General features: G+C 34.0%; 1 protein-coding gene across 1 annotated transcript in view; it reads left to right on the top strand.

Moving 5' to 3' along the window:
- Positions 1-19,729, top strand: part of LOC127702893 (beta-hexosaminidase subunit beta-like) — a 42,878-nt gene that overhangs the window by 10,218 nt on the left and 12,931 nt on the right. Inside the window, exons 3-8 of the mRNA XM_052207199.1 lie at positions 11,464-11,573; positions 11,954-12,064; positions 13,372-13,473; positions 14,777-14,882; positions 17,002-17,212; positions 18,921-18,936. Coding sequence (XP_052063159.1) covers positions 11,464-11,573; positions 11,954-12,064; positions 13,372-13,473; positions 14,777-14,882; positions 17,002-17,212; positions 18,921-18,936 — 656 coding nt within the window. The remainder of the gene's footprint in view (positions 1-11,463; positions 11,574-11,953; positions 12,065-13,371; positions 13,474-14,776; positions 14,883-17,001; positions 17,213-18,920; positions 18,937-19,729) is intronic.

Genomic DNA, 19,729 nt, shown 5'->3' with positions numbered 1-19,729 from the left:
TCTGTACACCGATCTATTATCTTAAATGGACCTCTCCAAAATGAAGTAAACTTTGGTGATCATCCACTTTTTCTCACAGGAAAATAAACATACACTTCGTCATCCTTTTCAAATGTTTGCCACGACAGCTTGAAGTATAACCTGTTGTCTCATGTTCGGCAATGCGATATGCCATCATGACATAAGGTAGATATTCGTCCCAGTCATCATGATTGTCATTCACATATGCACTCAGCATTTTCGCAAGTGTTTCATTGAATTTCTCCACCATCCCGTCGGATTGGGGGTGATATGGCGTTGTTCTTGTTTTCTTTATGTTTAAAACTCTGCACATTTCATAGAACAAGTTGATTTCGTACTGTCGTCCCTGATCGGACTGAATGTATGCTGGCATTCCAAACCTTGTTATTACTTCTTCTACCATCAGTTTTACAACCGTTTCAGCCTTCATATTTGGCATCGGAAAACTCTCTTTTGAGAAATAGTCTGACACAACGAGGATATATTTGTTTCCTTGTTTTGGGTAATTCTCCAAGTATGTCTGTCGCTATTCTCTCCATTGGAAAACTGCTTTGTACTATTCCTATCGGTGCTCTTTTGGTTGGAATGGGCCGTTTCTTTCTAGAGTAAAAATCATACCCCCTGATGTACAATCTTACATCTGATTGCAATCACGTCCAGTAAAAGCTATGTCGTATTTTTTTCTAATGTTTTCCTTGTGCCTAAATGTCCTGATGTTTTGTCATCATGTTTTTCCAGCTACGATAACATCGTCTAAGTAAACTAAACAGATGTCCCATTGCAACCCAGCAAGAACCGTTTCCATCAATCTTTCAAATGTACTGGATGCACAGCATAGACCAAACGGCATAACTCTGAATTGAAACAAGCCTCATCTTGTAGCGAAAGCTGTTTTGTAACTATTATCAGGATGCATTTCCACTTGCCAGTAACCTGAACATAAGTCCAAGGTTGAGAACCAGGCACTGCCAGCAAGTTGTTCCAGGGAAACGTCAATACGAGGAAAAGGATAGCATCTTTTATCGTCATCTTCTTCAATTTGCGGTAATCAACACAGAAGCGATAAGATTTGTCCTTTTTCTTCACTAAAACAACACCTGATGCCCAAGGTCTACTAGATGGTTCGATAACTCCTTTTTCTAACATATCGTCAATATTCTTAACCCCTTCTTGTCGTAAATGCACCGGAGCTCTTTGACTGGTTGCGCATTCACAGTATTGATTCTATCTTTCACAAGATAAGTTTGGCCTAAGTCCTTATCAGATTCAGCAAATAAACCTTCATATTTGCTTATAAGTACTTTTAACTGATCACTTTGTGGTTCATCTAAATTTTCACAAGCTTTCTCATATAAAGCTTTCAGATCCGACCGAAGTTCCAATGATTGGTTGCCATTCAAATCTGTATGTGTGTCCTCACAAACAGAGTCAATCGTATGTACTTGTCCAATTGTTGAACCCTGGTAAACAACATGCGAATCTTGTTTCATATTCAGCAACCTAACAGGAACACATTCATGAACTTTTTCTAAAGTTCTTGCTATCAAGGGTTCATCATTTTTCTCATTGTTTTCCGTTGGTTTAATGACACCCTCAAAGCTATTCAGAGCATATCCACCAAGAAAACAGACCGTTCCGTTTACAACAACTTCTGAGGATGGAGGAATACTAACTGTTTCTGATGACACAACCCGATAGCATCCTAAGGGTCCCTCAAATATTGATTGTATCTCAGATTCTCCGAGAAAAAGCTTTTCAGTCACAACATCCAATACGCATTTGTTTGCCTTAAGAAAATCTAGTCCAAGTATTCCTTCGGCTTTAACATCCGCTACAAGTGCTTCCAACTTGAATGTCTCATTTCCAATTTGAATGCTAAAATATTCTTTACCGTACAATGCCAAAGGACCACCATTGGCTGATGTTATGTTTTGGGTTGTTTCGTAGAGTTCAATCTTACTATGTTTTGGCAAACTTTCATAAAGTTTAAAGGATACAATAGATAAAGTTGCTCCTGTATCAACAAGAAACTTACAAGATCGTTTGTTTAGAATTGTATCAACATACATGCCGGCGTCTTCAACGATTGAGACCCTTGATTTGGCATTATGATTTTGATTTCTGTTTGTAAGTTATCTTCTAGTTGTATCGCTTCTTCCATTTTGTTCTTTTCCTGCATTTTGTCTCGCAGTGATATTCCTTCGCGGCGGATTTCAACATTCCACTCGAAAGTGTCCTAATTTACCACAACTTAAACACTTTTTATTTCGCTTATTGTTCGTTGCCCATCTCCTTTTGTCAAAACTATTCCCTGTACTTTTAATTTTTTCTAATTCACTTTGCAAGTCTTTTATCATTCCTTCCATTGATTTCATTGACATCTCTATTTTCTCCTTAGCACACGGGTCTGCACGAGAATTAATATCAGTAGTGTAATTGTTTTCACTTTGATTTGTAGACCGAAATTAATTGATTTTTTGCTAATGTTTCGCGCACTTCACGCGGAGCTGTTGGGTATGTAAGGTTAGAAAGTCTCCTTACTGCTTGTCCCATTTCAGGCAAAGTTCCGGATGCCTGTACATCTCTGTTTGACTGGACGGAGCAAAACGCTCCTCAAGTGCATTAACAAGTGTCACAAAATTGCTTCGCACATCTGTTGGTAGATCGCCTAACACTGTTTGCGCTTGGCCCCGAAGTGAAACTGCTAGATAAAGACCCTTCTGGTTTTCGGTCCATTTGTTAACTAATGCAACCATATCAAAATGAGACTTGTAGTCTATCCATGAATTTATCCCATCGTTTGTTGCCGGTTTGCACTTAACACCTTGATTATGAAGTTCACTTTTTCGACACTGTTTGTCAGTATTTACATTACGTTCACCCTTTCCGGCACAATTATTGTCACCATTTACAATTTGTCTACTTAAACTCAGAGGCAAAATATCCTTTTCGGAAAAACTATCACTTTTGCCCGGCAAACTGTCAACAAAACGAACTTTCGGTTTTTCAGTCCTAAACACTACTGTATCTCTTGTTAAAACATTCTCCTCACTACTCATATCAACACCACTTACTACTCCTGAATCTTTTTCACTTTGCGAAGTAGTAGACTCAATTTTATCACTTTTAGGCGTTTAATGCATACAGCTGTGTTTTAAACTGCTTTCTAATCTTTCAATTACATTGTTTAACTGTTCAATATCTGAATCAAACTGATTTTGAGCCATTTTATATCATAGAACAGTACTTACCTTATGCAATTTTCCTTCAACTTTATCTTTACTTTAACTTGCAATATTTCTTTTAACTCGATCTCTATTTTAACTACAAAAAGAAAAATAACAATTATCTATGAAATTTTCACAACTGGATCAATCATATATGTATTTACAGTAACGAAATAAACACATGAAATCCCACCGCTTGCCACCAAATTTGTAACGTGTAACGGGCGATCAATGGATCCGTACCTGAATAAATCGGGATTTCAAGTGCTTAACTGAAAATTGTACCACAACCAGTTGTCCTACTTAAACCAATTAACACACCCTTAAATGAATTCACAATGCAAAATATATAAACTACACAATGCACATAAATCAAAATGCAAATGGAGAAGAAGTAGCAGTTAAATTGGAATCTGTTAAAGCTAGACACCCACAACTGCTTTATGAAAGTAAACTTTATACAATTCTTCAAGGTGGAGTGGGTATTCCTCATATACGCTGGTATGGTCAAGAGAAAGAATACAATATCCTTGTTATGGACTTGTTAGGGCCAAGTTTAGAAGATCTGTTCAACTTCTGTTCACGCAGATTCACTATGAAAACCGTTTTAATGCTTGCAGATCAAATGATAGGACGTATAGAGTATGTCGACAATAAAAATTTCAGTCATAGAGACATTAAACCTGATAATTTCTTGATGGGAATCGGTCGTCACTGCAACAAAGTTTTCTTGGTCGACTTTGGGCTAGCCAAAAAGTACCGAGATAGTCGCACAAGAACCCACATTGCATATAGGGAAGATAAGAATTTAACTGGAACTGCCAGGTATGCCAGCATCAATGTACATCTTGGTATAGAGCAGAGTCGTCGTGATGATATGGAGTCGCTTGGCTATGTTTTGATGTATTTCAACAGAGGCAGTCTACCGTGGCAAGGTTTGAAAGCTAATACCAAAAAGCAAAAATATGAGAAAATTAGTGAGAAAAAGATGTCAACGCCACTTTGCAAAGGTTTTCCAGCTGAATTTGATATGTACCTGAACTATTGTAGAGGATTGAGATTTGAAGAGGCTCCATATTATATGTACTTACGACAACTTTTCCGCATTCTATTCCGTACACTGAACTATCAGTACGATTACACTTTTGACTGGATAATGTTGAAACAAAAGGCAGCACAAGTAGCTAAGTCTGATATTGCATTATTGTTAGAAAATTAAAATGTATATGAAACTAAATTTGAAGGAAGTGTTGGAAAGTTTTAGATCAATTCATTTGACTTTTACGTGTAGGAATTTATGAATTATCTGTATTTTTATGAAATCTTTAATACTGGAAATTTAGTTCCATCTTGAGTTGTTACAAGTTATGGCTCAAATTGTCAATTTCACTGTGATAAAATTTGGAAGAAAGATTAACTGAATGATTTATGGCATGGTGCATTTCAGCAGTTAGTGCTAAACAGCAGTCAAATTTTGATTAATTACACTGTAAAATGCATCAGTGTAACGTGTGTGTACCTAATTATTTTAATATTTTGATGAAAGAGGGACGAAAGATACCAGAGGGACAGTCAAACTCATAGATCGAAAACAAACTAAAAACGCCATGGCCAAAAATAAAAAGACAAAAAGACAAATAATAGTACAGATGACACAACATAGAAAACAAAAGACTAAGCAACACGAACCCCACCAAAAACTGCGGGTGATCTCAGGTGCTCCGGAAGGGTAAGCAGATCCTGCTCCACATGTGGCACTCGTCGTGTTGCTTATGTTATTACAAATCCGGTAATTAGTCTAATTCGGTAAGTCACATTCGTGAAAAGGGAGGGTATTGTAGTTACGACGAAATTAGGAACATATCCGATATCATCTGTGAAACGGTTATTTCATAACGGTCAACCAACTCGTGATGGCGTCCGTAAAATTTACGAAGGAATGACTTCAACTTTCCCATTTGGAACTCTTGGTTTAATAGCTTCCTTGTGAGCAGCAATCCTCTATCAATTATGAAAGATGTATTCTACAAATGTTACTTTTTGAGTAGTGTAAATAGTAATCCTTTCTTATGATGTATACATTTTGTCATGAAACTGCGAAGGAAATAATTTAATGATGCAATTAAAAACCAATTGTTCAGAGAACAATTGAAGGTCTTTCCACATCAATTTTCTAAAGTATTGATGAGAAGCTACTTTCGATTTACTCAAAGTTACTATTGGCGTCCAAACATAGGTCTCCTCATACTGATTTATTTTTGCCTGAAATAATGGAAATAATTGTCAACTTCCGGTTTTAAAAATATCACTTCCGGTCTCAAATGATAACTTTATTTACACTGATTCCAAAAGTATATGGTTTCTATATATTTTTCCCTGTAATAATGGAAATATAAGTTACTTCCGGTTTAGTGAAGGTCACTTCCGGTCTCAAATGATAGGTTTATGTATGCATATTTTAAAAAACATATAGTGTCTGGTACTTTTCCATGAAATAAGTGCAAAAATGGCTACTTCCGGTTTACTCAAGGTCACTTCCGGTTGATATTTTTCAAGGTCATATGTCAACCAATAGTTTGCAAAAGACCCTATGGCTTTATCATGTACCAAGTTGGAGAAATATTCAATTTCCCTTAAATTGAATCATTTCAGGGACAATAACTCCTATAAGATGTCATTGGATTGTTTCAGACCAAATGTATCATATCTTCATCACAATGAGGCAAACGTTTTGCACTGTTCTTTTAAATATATCTCTAAGACTGTCAGACGAGATCTCGGAACAATGAAAAGTCAAAATTTAGAACATGACCTTGACCTTTGACCTTGACCTCAATTTTTTTTTTTATGAACCCAGGACCTCAAATACACATACCGTAGGTCTGTATTACTTACCATTCATGTGATACATTGACATATCACTTATGTCAAATTCAAAAGGGGAAATAACTGTCATAAGGAGTCTACGAATTGATTCGGTTAAAATTGACAAATCATCCTTAGGATATAACGAGCAATTTAGTTAAATAAATGTGTCGCTTTCTTTTACGGTTACGGAGGAGATATCGGAACGATGAAAAGTCAAAATTTAGAATATGACCTTGACCTTTGACCTTGACCTCAAATTTATTTTTATGAACCCAGGACCTCAAATACATGTACCTTAGGTCTGTATTACTTACCATTCATGTGATACATTGACATATCACTTATGTCAAATCCAAAAGGGGAAATCTTTCAAAACAATTTTACTTGTGTTTTTATTTATGAAATACTTTTTTTTAATTCTTTGAATTTTGGAGGGTGGGTGTACAAAACTTGAGATTTATTATGTTTTCATTTAAAAAGTGTTGTTTATTTTCATCATACTGCAATAACCATTACAATGTTCCCTTATGGTTTACATATGTTTGTAGTTCCGTATTTTCCACTGATAATTAATGGATAAATTGGGATTTTCTCAACATTGATTTAATGGACTAAACATGCCATATACATGTATGTATGTTAAAAATTTACAGAATGTTAAGACAAAACTTAACAATATGTGTGATTGTATAACATACATTTGTGCAAGTACATGTACATGCAAGTCAAATGACAGTTCAAGATAATTTAAAAACAAAATATGTTTTAATGAGTCTAAATATTAATAAGTTTTAAATAACTGTAGTGCTACCTTGTGTTATAAATGTCTGTTGAACTCAACATGTTTATACACAGCTTTTCAAGTTAACTATTTACATCTGATACATGTGTACTATGAACATGTACATGCACATTTATCTTTTTAATTGGAGGGTCTTTTAAAATTATATCTATTAAGTACTCACCACACATGTATACGTAACATGTGTTATTGTTGACGTTTTCTGTTAAAATCATTTTGAAATAAGGTAATACAATAATGTACATGGAATTTTTTTTTATGTCTCAATTTAATACTGTACACTTTTAAACAGGAAATCATAGTTATAAAATTTTACAATATAAATATAATAACAAATGTACTTCATATTTGATTATAATTCATATGAATGTGTGTGAAAAGTGAAATTCCTCGCAATGAAAAACATACCAAAATGCATTTTTAAAATTTATCCCTATTCTTTTAATAGACAAAAATGACATAGCTTTTTAACAATGGTCATTGTACACCAACTTCATGTGTAAGTACTTGTGCAGTAAGTAATGCTATTTATATTAGCATCATCATTTTTGTACATTTGAACAATGATCTATGTTCATGAATATAAGGTTCATCTGCATCATGGTTTTTTGTACAGTTGCATTGTAAACAATCAGCATTATGCATTTTTGCAGTTGCAGTTGACATCTTGGGAGTCCATTTGTTACTTTTTCTTTGTAGTGTTTTTTTTTTCTTTTTAAAGAATTTTGGTATATTTTAATTTGCATATATTCACCATGTTTACTTTGACAAAAATGCCTGTACCCCACGCAAATTTTGCGTCGGGTATAATATTTTTGACCCGTCAGTCCGTCTGTCCGTCTGTTATTCCGTCAGTCCTGTTCTTATCATCGCAACTCCTCTGAAACCACACAACAGAATGTCATGAAACTTTGTAGATAATAAGGACATACTATGTAGATATGCATATCGACAGGAAATTATGATTCAATTTTTTTCAAGGAGTTATGCCCCTTTGAACTTATTGGCCTCAATATACTACTGCAACGGTTTGTCACCGCAACTCCTCTGAAACCACACAACAGAATTTCATGAAACTTTGTAGATAATAAGGACATACTATGTAAATGTGCATATCCACAGAGTTATGAGTATGTGACACTTAGGCATCTCGTGAGATTTTGTTTGCTAAGTGTCAATGTGGGGGCGTGGGGAATGTGAGCGTGCTCACAAAGGTTCTTTAATTGTGGAATGAAATTGAAAATGAGAGCAATGAGATTTATGAAAAAAATATTTTTTTAAGGTCAGAGATAAATGATACATGTACAAAATATATTCGGTATGATTACATTGAATTAAAATATCTGTTTCCCTAAATGTCATGCATGTAGATGATATATACACTCCTAAATAGAAATGCCATATGAAATTTCCAAGAGAGAACACTGAAATACTAGAAAATACCCGGTAACCAAACTAGGGGAGTCTTTGTTCACATTCTATCATTCCTTGTTGAAGAAAAAACGTTAATGTTATTAAGATTAACAATTTACTTCTATCTGATAAAGGGATACATGATTTGTCCACTCAACTGCTCAAACAGTTTCAAGAAACAAAGTTATTAATTTCAGAGTGTATCTACACATATAGTAATGATGTACCGTTGCATATTGTCAGGATTTGATTTAATTTACTAGCAATTATTAACAGGTAGTTGGGTCATAGGGACATGTAGTGTAACTGATGCAGGTCAATAAAACCAACAGAGTAAAAATCGTCTTACACAAACAATGCATAAACACAATGTTTCATAATAGAATGTATATACACAATGTCAATATGCAATCACTATGCAACAAGTATCAGGCCTAATTATTAAATGTCACTAATGGATCACTATGCAACATGCATCATGCCCTTTATTAAACAATGTCACCAACAGATTACTATGCAACATGCATCAGGTAAGTATCACAAAAAACGTATGAACACAATAACACATATATACAACATCTATTAACAATATCCACCAATTTGTAGTATCACCTTGTGAATGTTCAATTAACCACAATAACACAATGACACAATGACACTTGTACAAATCCTTCAATGCACAAGGAATTTATATGAACACAGCTCAACTCACACACTAATTATCACTATGCATCCGAACGAAATGAATATTCTCCAAACTGGAAAGATTAAACACAGTGCACTTTCACTTAAACACTTCTAGGAGGAATTACCCCTTCCACAATATAACGGGGCCTCGGTGGCCGAGTGGTATAAGTAGTTATTACTGTAATCACTAGCCAGTCAACACTGAGGTTGTACACTCGACTCCAATCTTAATTAACTAGGATTGTCAGTTTTCCTATAGAAGGTCAGTGGTTTTCTCCGGGCACCCCGGCTTCCTCCACCAATAAAAACTGGCCGCCACAAAATAGCCCAAAAGCGGTGCTTAAAAGTGGCGTTAAAACACCAAAAATCAAATCAAATCCACAATATAACAACTTGCAACACCAGCAAGCATACACCTTGTACTTTCACTGTACAATAACTTATTATATAAGTTTCACTTTATATCACAATCACTATTGCAAATATTCACATATAAATCCAAACACTATTTATTTCCTTTGGAATCACTAAATTCACTCTACTTACCAGTTTGAATATAATCCGTAAAGTTTATCCTTCAATGGCCAACACAAAACTGACGGCGTTTCACACAACAACAAATGGAAGTTTTTAACGACCTTGACTGGCTATACGGCCCTTGCACGGTCGGTTCGGCGTTTCACTGTCTTGAGCTGGTTTATATACTACCGTCTGGATCAGTCCATTATACTTATATGGGGTGGTAAGGTAAAATCAAGCACATACCAACTGTATGGGTGTTTTGAAGTAACAGATGGTGTTCCAACCATGGAAAAACTTATATACATGTAGAAACACAATCAATAGAAAGGACAACTGGTATTTTACAGCAAAATTAGTGAACTTAGACCAATTTCCGTTACAGAATTAACATTCTGTATGTGCCTGTCCCAAATCAGGAGCCTGTAATTCAGTGATTGTCGTTTGTTGCTGTGTATCTTATTTGTTTTTCGTTCATTATTTTGTACTTAAATCAGGCGGTTAGTTTTCTCGTTTGAATTGTTTAACATTTGTCATTTCGGGGCCTTTTTTAGCTGACTATGGGGTATGGGTTATGCTCCTTGTTGAAGACCGTACGGTGACCTATAGCTAATAAAATTGAGAATGGAAACGGGGAATGTTCCAAAGAGACAACAACCCGACCAAAGAGCAGAAAACAGCTCAAGGCCACCAATATGTCTTCAACACAGCGAGAAAATTAGGTGGCCCCTAAACAAAAATGTATACTAGTTCAGAGAAAATGGAAGTCACACTAAACTCCGAAACATATAAATGAACAGTGGTTCCTGACTTTTGACATGCTCAAAAAATGAGGCGGGGTTAAACATGTTTTGTGAGATCTCAAGCCTTTCCTTATACCTAGCTTCTCCGTCATTTGGTCTCTGGTAGAGAGTTGTCTCATTGGCAATTATACCACATCTTCTTATTTTTATCTCTATAATATCATAGACAGACAAACACCATAAACCATATCAAAGAAGGCTGTCAGTTACTTAAGGTAAGTTAGAATTACTTATCTCTCTAAAATAAGTCCGACCAACATTCTAATATCTACGGCGGTACTTCGAGGTATATTGCATATATCAATGCATCATACGGTAGAGGAAAACATCATTTGGTGGAATGCGGTACTTCGAGGTATATTGCATATAGCAATGCATCATACGGTAGAGGAAAACATCATCTGGTGGAATGCGGTACTTCGAGGTATATTGCATATAGCAATACATAATACTGTAACAAAATTGGCGTCCATCTATTAAAGTTGTATAGGATTTTACGGATTTTCACGTATGTCTCATCAAGTGGATATAGGTAGGGCCTTTCTTGAATTTATAAGTCAACTGCGATTGTCGGTTCTTTGTCTCCCCCCCCCCTATATTTTTCCGCTGTCCCTTTTCTTTAATTCACGTTAGGAAGTTAATAATATATTTATCTATAAGGTTATGATATTGTTAAGTTATTTAATATTTATCTGTATTGTTGATATTTAATGCATCTTAAAGTTAATATAAGTTGATTTTTATTTAACGAGTCTGTTATTCCTACAAACACTAATACGGAGAGTTACATACAAAACACACAGACACTTTCACAGGCCAAACACGTATTTCCCGATATACCCCTTTTTATCCAAGTCTTCATCTTACCAGAGTACCACATAGTACCACGCTACCAAAGAAGGGTCACCAGTTATAACTTTTATTTCTTATATACTCGTACATTCTAACGAAACACATTTTTATAGCAACGCACTAAGGGATAAACATTTAAAGTTTAACACTAAGGCCCGACCGCTCGGTTTTCGTTACAATACGGTAGAGGAACACAGGATCTTGTGAAATGCCCAAAGTAAAGTTTTAAAATTTTAATGCAGAAATAAATGAGTTTCTTTTATTTGTATAGATACACTAGATATAAAGAAGACAGGAATTGTCCTGAGGAGTGAGGAAGTATGGGGTGCCCTGAGGGGAATAGAAACACTCAGTCAAGTTATATTTTCCTACAAAGGACAGGTAAAGTTCCATGCTTCAAAATGAAGTGTATCTAAATTACATTTTAAAATGCAAACATAAAACTGATTTGTTAAGTCACAACTAATGAAAATTAATCCAATCACAAATAAAATTATACGTCAGATAAAACTGACGCTAGATTGAATAATTTAACCAAAAATACACAATTAATAGTATTTAAAAATCTTGAAAGAACATCAAACTGGAAATCATAGCACAAAAAAGACATCTTCATGTTTAAACAATTTCCACATTTACAACCAAGCCTTCCCTAAAAGAGACTAGCTCGAAAACCGCTATTGAACGTTATACAGATTTTTGTTTTCGTTCGAAAAGTTCTATGAACATGATACAGTTTTGCTTCGTGCGTTTCGTTTTAGCTATATGTTCGAGATACTTCAATACGTGATTTTCCTCGTTTTAAGCATAGAGGTGTACTCGTTGATTCCGCTCGACATTTCATGACAAAAGAAGTTATGCTTGATATTCTGGTAAGTTACATATATGATTTATTTATAAATTCAATGTATTTGTACTATTTCAAATATTGTAATCATATTTATTTTATTTATTTGTGTGATTTCGTCTGTTCTCTTTGTCCTTCTTTTCCATCTGGTTACACTTGATGCTGCAAAACACTTTTTATTTAACTTGTTTTTTTTTTGGAAAATGATAAATACCCCACCCCCACCCCCAAAATCAACAAAAGTAAAAGAAAGAAAAGAAATTGATGTAATTTTTAACTCGGCTTGCATTTTGTCATACCAGTTTTTGTTCAATTATCAAATGTTCTTTAATAGTAGAAAAATTAAATTTATAAAAGATGGTTCAAAAAATTAAAATGATTTAAATGCTTTTACATTTGTTTTCCTGCAGTAAAGTTTTGTACAGTTTGGCTGTTCTGTACATTCTACAGGATTATGTCTTGCTGTCCTGTCTATTATGTTCTGTATAAAAATTCTACTCCGACCATCTATATTACGTGAAGGACGACACGATGATTAGGTACTTTGATCTTGATTTCAGTAACTGCGAGCATTCTCGGAGGTACTATTGTTTATCGTTGATTTACTTGGACTAGTATTGGTGACTTTTATACCGTTCTTTTCAGGATCTGATATCTTGTATATGAAAATAAAGAGATCCACTAGATCTTTACCACTGTGTTCTTTTATGTACTTTTCGTTTTAACTTCGCCAGTGAATGTCTTTATCGTGTCATGTCTGAATTTTTGGTATTTTGGAAATTTTTGCCGTGATGGCAGATTTTAAGTTGTTGTTACATTTATTCACACCGCTGTTAGACTTGGGCCGATTTAAAGCTTGACAATGTCGAAACAATGAAACGCATGGATTAATTGAAAAAAAAAACAATCGGGGGTTGGCTGATTTTTATAAAACGTCGAGTTTTGGCGAAACAAATGAGGAATCAGCTTGAATCAACGATCTAGCTATTATTAAAAACTCTCAATGGGAAAATATTTAACCCTTTGTGTACTATCTTCTCCTTTGTCAGGTTCAATTTACATTTTGAATTTTCCTTGGAGTTCGGTATTTTTGTTATTTTACTTTTTACAATTATTTAACACAGTACTTTCCAATGCAGTCGAGGAAACCAGTAAGTTGTAGTGAATAGTCGGGAGGCTTTAACTTCAAATTGCCAATATAAAGATTAAAATAGTGTCGTTTGTAACATACAGTTGTTGGTTTGTAAGTTTGATAACTGAAGGTCGAGATAATCTATTTAATTATAAGAAGTACAATTAAAATAACAAGTGAGATTTCATTGCTATTTTAAGGAAGGAATGTACCAGAACAAAATGAACGTACTACACTGGCACTTAGTTGATGATCAGTCATTTCCCTACCAAAGTAAAGTATTCCCCGATCTAAGTAACAAGGTAGGCTAAAAAAAAGAATACTTCTTAGTATCATGCTTTAGTCGGTCCGAATATAGTATACGTTTATGTAGTTCCGGTTATTTTTTTTTATAGTAATACGCACGGGCGACACAAACTACTGCGCCTTCCAAATTTTCCTCACTTTCGAAATAAACGCTTAATTCAAGATGGAGAACAGGTTCAAAAATTCATTGGGTCATCAAAACATAAATTAACATATATTTTGTTGAGCAAGTCAACAGATCAACAAGTAAACGGGTCAAAAGGACACACAGTCGACAGTCTAGCTGTCAAAGCTGTCATTAGGTTAACAAGTCGTGCTTAGTGGTATGTTGGTCTTCGGTAACATTGAGACTCATTCTATCAACATTCCCTAACATATAAATATAGATGACATATGCTATCCGAATAAAATTTCCTTAGGAACGTCAATAGCCAAAATAATGGAAAGCCATAAAAAAATATATCTAAAAAATAACCTAGGAAAAATGACTAGTGGTCTTCCTTAAGGAATCAACAAATTACCAGTAACATCAACGTAAGAATTAAATATTCACCAGTCTTAACTCTAAAGGGAATTTGTTGCTCAAATGCTAAAAATTAAGGTCAACACTAAACAAAACAGATTGTTTCCGCCTATATTTCCATGGAAGCGCATCAATATGAATAAAAGGAGTTGTGGCGTATACGTCAACTAGACAGCAACTCAATGACAAAAACAAACAAACGACACATAGAGGTAGGCTTTTCCCCTGGCTTTGATAAAACTTGTCACAAGAAGATATTGTACAAATGTATTAAAATGGTTTATAAAAATCAAAAAGCCTGGTTACAAGATAAATACAAAATAATGAGTTGTGCTCCGCACAGGGTAATGTTTTTGTCGATGATCAAAGTAAGTACATTTAATACATTTGGAATATACCTACTTAGTAACCATGTGTATTAACATGGTAATCATCTTATGCTGAACATACAAAACACGACTTCAATCTTTGGTAAAATTTGTATATTTTTCTAATAGGAATTTCTACCAATTTAATGTTTGCTGGTCTTCTTAAGAAGTCAAATTGTTTTTCTCTTACATCGTAATGTCTTTTAAATTCTTTTTAAAACAACAGGACAGCTCAACATCTCTATCGTTCCTTAGTACATTACACAAACGTCAGGAATTTTGGAAATGTTCATACACATTTTTATGTCTATAGACTATAGTGTCTAACACACTGAATCTACATAGTTTTGATAATGATGTACACACCATTTATAATTATTCAAAAGTCATTATATGAGTATTTTGCAGGGCGCATATCATCCATCCCTTGTATATACACACGAAGACATCACTGATATAATTGAGTATGCCCGATTACGTGGAGTACGCGTTATACCGGAGTTTGATACACCTGGTAAGTATATTAAATTTCAGTCTGTTAAAAAAATACTTAACTTGGCTGCATATGTAATAAGTAAAGAGAAAAGTGATTTATCTGAAGAAAACTTATAACACCTTGACGTATAAAATTGTTTTTATACAACTCCTACCATATTCTATTGTTATTGGTGTTTTTTCAAACTTCTGTACTTTCAAAATGCTTAATTCACCGTAATTGTCTCATTGTAGCGTGTTCGTATTATGTTGTGTGCTCAATCTCCGTTTTCAAAGACAACCGGAGGTCCCTTAAATAAAAAGAAAAAACCTTTCTGATCCTTCAATGTCAATAAAAATTGGCTTAGAATAAACTCAGGCATAGATACAGATACAGTCCTAAAATGTCGGCAACTTTTAAACATTCAACCTTGCTGATTGCAAATTGTGTCACAAAGTTCGATCTTAACAGTAGATCACCAAGGTTGAAGTCTCTGAGTATATATATTAAATATGCAAACCTTTCCGCTTTCATGTTATAACATCTGTTGTCGAAGAAGGGGTATTTAATTAGATATCTAATTTGAATATATATATATAATATAAAATTGATTCTCCATCAACAGAATTTTGTACATTAACGGAATGTTGACTTGTCGTCAGTGTTTGTCTTTTGTCATATCTAAAGGTATTTTTTATATTAACGGAATGTTGTGTGGAAGGGAGATCTTTTGTAGTCTCTGTTGAATTAAACACTTCTTTTCTAAACTCGATCGATTTACAGTTGGTAACCGATATGAAGTAAAACCCTTTATTGCAAGGTCATCCTGTTATTGTCCCACTGTAGTAATACATTTGCATTTCGAACCTCAATTCAAAGATTACCTCTCATATAAGGTCAGTTTTCTCTGATCTCTTTAAATACAGGTTTGATCATATAATCAAGAAATTGTTGAATACCGTACGAAGACCTTTATATGACTTTTTTGTGGTGTTCGGTTGCTGGCTCTTTAATGTTTACCCTCACATTTTGTTTATGCAAATCATAATTGAATTATTATAAATAATGTTTTGTATTATATGTTTTTGTATATGTTCTAGAGGAACTAAAGAGTCTATTTCGCTCACCTGCATCCTCAACAATGGACATTTTTTAGTAAAAATCATTATTAAAGAGGAATAGTTCTATTAAGAGTAAACTTACAATTTCAGTCAAGTCCATGTAACTGTAGAAATTATCCTGCTGATCATTTTTCCTTTTTAGAGTTTCTATTTATCTGTTAGATAATAGTAAAAAAATGCAAAAAATGTTAAAATTCATCATTAAAGGGCAATAACTCCAATAACGAGTCAACTGGATTTTGTCTTGCTGATCATTTGTGCAATTTAAAGTTTCTACCTATCTTTTACAGTTTTCAAGATATTAGGCAAAAAAGCAAAAAAAAATTGGTAAAAATCGTCATTATAGGGCAATAATTCTAATAAGGAGTCGACTGAAGATTTCGATCATGTTGATTTATTTGTCGATCTTGTTTTGCTGATCATTTTTGCTATTTAAAGTTTCTGTCTATCTATTATAATTTTCGAGATAATAGGCAAAATAATTTTAAAATGGTAAAATTCATCATTTAAGGGCAAAAACTCGTATAAGAATTCGTCTCACAGTTATCACGTAAATTAACAATAGGTAAGCTCAACATTCTGAACATTTCTGCTCCTGTAAGATATTCTCTCTTTTTAGCGGTTTTCAAAATAAAAGGCAAAACTTGTATTTTACCCCTATGTTCTATTTTTAGCCGTGTCGGTCATCTTGGTTGACAAGTGGGGTCATCGACACATTTTTTATACTAGATCATTGATGATGATCGTGGCCAAGTTTGGTTTAATTTGGCCAAGCAATTTCAGAGGAGGGGATTTTTGTAAAAGTTAACGGACGACGACGACGACGGACGACGGACGCCAAGTGATGAGAAAAGCTCACTTGGCCTTTTAGGCCAGCTGAGCTAAAAATGAAGATCTTCGATAAATGTCAATCAAACATAAAAAAAAAACTATAGACATTTAGAGGTTACCAACAGTAAGAAACCTCTAAATTTGTCACTGTTTACACATTGAAAAGAGACTCAATGCGTATATGAGCGATCTAAATTTTATTGTAGGTCATGTATATGGTTGGGGATTTGGACATCCTGAAATGTTAACCCAGTGTTATGACGAACGAAAACAGAAGATTCCTGGTTGTTATGGACCATTAAATCCAGCCAGAAATACAACATATCAGTTCTTAGAAAAACTTTACACAGAAATTATCAACATTTTTCCAGATAAAACTTTGCACCTTGGTAGTGATGAAGTTCCTCTGGAATGTTGGTAAAAAAATTTCTTATTATTCCTCATTTGTATTAAATGTAATATGTAACTCGAACAAAAAAATCTTATTTTCAAATAATTTAATTTTGGATGTAACACGTCTTCTGATTGGCTGAAAGTGTTTTGTCTATCAGCTCATAGACATAATTTTGTCATGTGACCGTGACGTCACCAACGTTTTTTTCAAAATTTACTCCTTAAAAATGGAATTTAGAATTAAATTATAAGGAATGACTGTAATATTTTTTCTGTCTATTCGAAATAACCTAAAAAATGTGGTGCACACTTATAAATAACCCGCTACGCGAGTTATTCAGTGTGCACCACATTTTTTATGTTATTTCTTCATAGACAGAAAAAATATTACAGTCATTCCTTAAATAACAAGCTAGGTAAATGTCACACATTTCTTTAAAGTTACAATTGTGGTTTTTTTTCAATGAAATATTTTTTTTTACATTTCAATGATAATTAAGTTTACATTATCAAATGTGTTTGTATAATTGTGTATAAGTGATTTACATCGGTCATCACGCTTTTCCGTAAGTTGAAAGGATAGTATAATATAAAAAAGGAGATGTGATATGATTGCAAATGTGACAACAATCCACCAGAGAATAAATGTAATGTATGTAAGCGATAATCGGTCACCGTACGACTTTCAACAATGAACAAAACCCACATCATGATTAAGCCTAATTTCATTGGACAGGAAGATTGAATGTGATTGATGCAATTGATTTTGTTATCTTTTTTCTATAGTGTCCAATGTTGTTTTTTTTTTTTCTCTTCTGTACTTTTTGAATAACAATATTTAGTTTTGGGCGCAACTGATGTGAAATTAACTGATATTTTGTCTCATGTAATGTTGTATTACGCAATGAATACACAAAGATAATCGGTGCAATTCGAGAGTCATTCAACAAACTCCTGAAAATCATATCATCCTGCAATCAGTCAACTATTGTACAAATAACAGGTACACAAATAAATTTGTGGTTTATTTGTACATGTACAAATAAAGTCCCCTGTTACTCCGCGTCCATAATGAGCAAACGGTAATGTGGATATTTCTGTTTTTGTCACAATTCATTTTGGGTTCCTCTTCGCGGTCCGCGCTTAAACTTAACCAACTTCTTTGACAAATCAGAGACAACTATTTGGAGTTAAATACTTAAACCTTAAGTTAAGTGCCGGGTGTAAATTACAGGACAAACACAATAAATGTAAATTGTCAGAAATATGAAATTTATGCGTACTCGCTACGAAACAGGAGAAAAGCTCGGCGAGCCTTGCTTTTCGTCCTGTTTCTAAAGCTCGTATATACAAATAGATTTTATATTTTCCGACAATGTACATATATTGTATATTTATCAATATTATATGGTTATCTTTATTTTGTATTTTATATATCTATCATACATATTAATACAGATCTAGTTGAACAACTGAGAAAGCTCCTAGATATAACAATTGGTCCAACAACTACCACCCACCTTTTCCACACAAATACTCTTTTTCTTTTGAAATAGATATAAGAAGATGTGGTATGAGTGCCAATGAGACAACTCTCCATCCAAGTCAAAATTTATAAAAGTAGAAGTCCATTTGCGTCCAAAATTATGAAAGCTACGTTAATTAAGTGGAAATTTGAATTCGCTTATAGATATCTTTGTTTCACAGAATCGTGTAATTTTTTTGATTTTAGGAATTCGAATCCTGAAGTAAGTAATTTTTTACACAATTTAACCAGGAGAGAAATACAACAGGGATCGTCAACACGTTTTAAAAATTCTATTACACATTGCAGTATGATTGATGTCTGGAAATTTTATGTGAACAGGTACGCATAAAGAGAAATGGTTTTATAAACACATCATTGCAATGTTGCTGGCTTGATAGTGGTACAAATGTAATTAGTCGGTTGAGATCTGTGTGATAAGTATATCTTAAATTTCGACTGAAAGGATGGTTTGACTTACAATCATAGTCAAAGGTCAATACGGTGGGCAATACTACGTTTTCAAATGGCTGCTCTAAGATTATAATGTTGAAGGTACACAGTGATGCATTTTTACATTGCAGATCACGAGGCAGCAGTAGTTTATCAATGTTCAAATCTAAAAATCAATTAAGAAAACAAATTATAATAGCAAACACACACTGACACAATCAAAAGTAGCGAGACTGAGTTCGTCGATTGGAGGAGCGTCTCATACTTTTTTAACATTTTGGGTTTTTTTTGTCTATTGGATAGCTTTTTCATTGGCATTCAAATCTCCTTTTTTCATGTTTGAGGTCTGGAGCTGGCATGTCAGTAACTGCTAGTAGTTCTTCTTTGTTAATTTATGTTGATCATTGTCATTTTGCTTGTTTTCTTCTGTTACCTATTCTAACATCGGACTCGGACTCCTTTTGAACTGAGTTTCACTGTACGTATTGCTGTGTGTTTGTTTATTCTACATTGGCTAGAGGTATAGGGGGAGGGTTGAGATCTCGCAAAACATGTTTAACCCC

Source organism: Mytilus californianus, unplaced genomic scaffold (assembly GCF_021869535.1).
Source record: "Mytilus californianus isolate M0D057914Y unplaced genomic scaffold, xbMytCali1.0.p SCAF_5, whole genome shotgun sequence".
NCBI lineage: Eukaryota > Metazoa > Mollusca > Bivalvia > Mytilida > Mytilidae > Mytilus > Mytilus californianus.
This window is presented reverse-complemented; position numbering and strand designations above follow the sequence as displayed.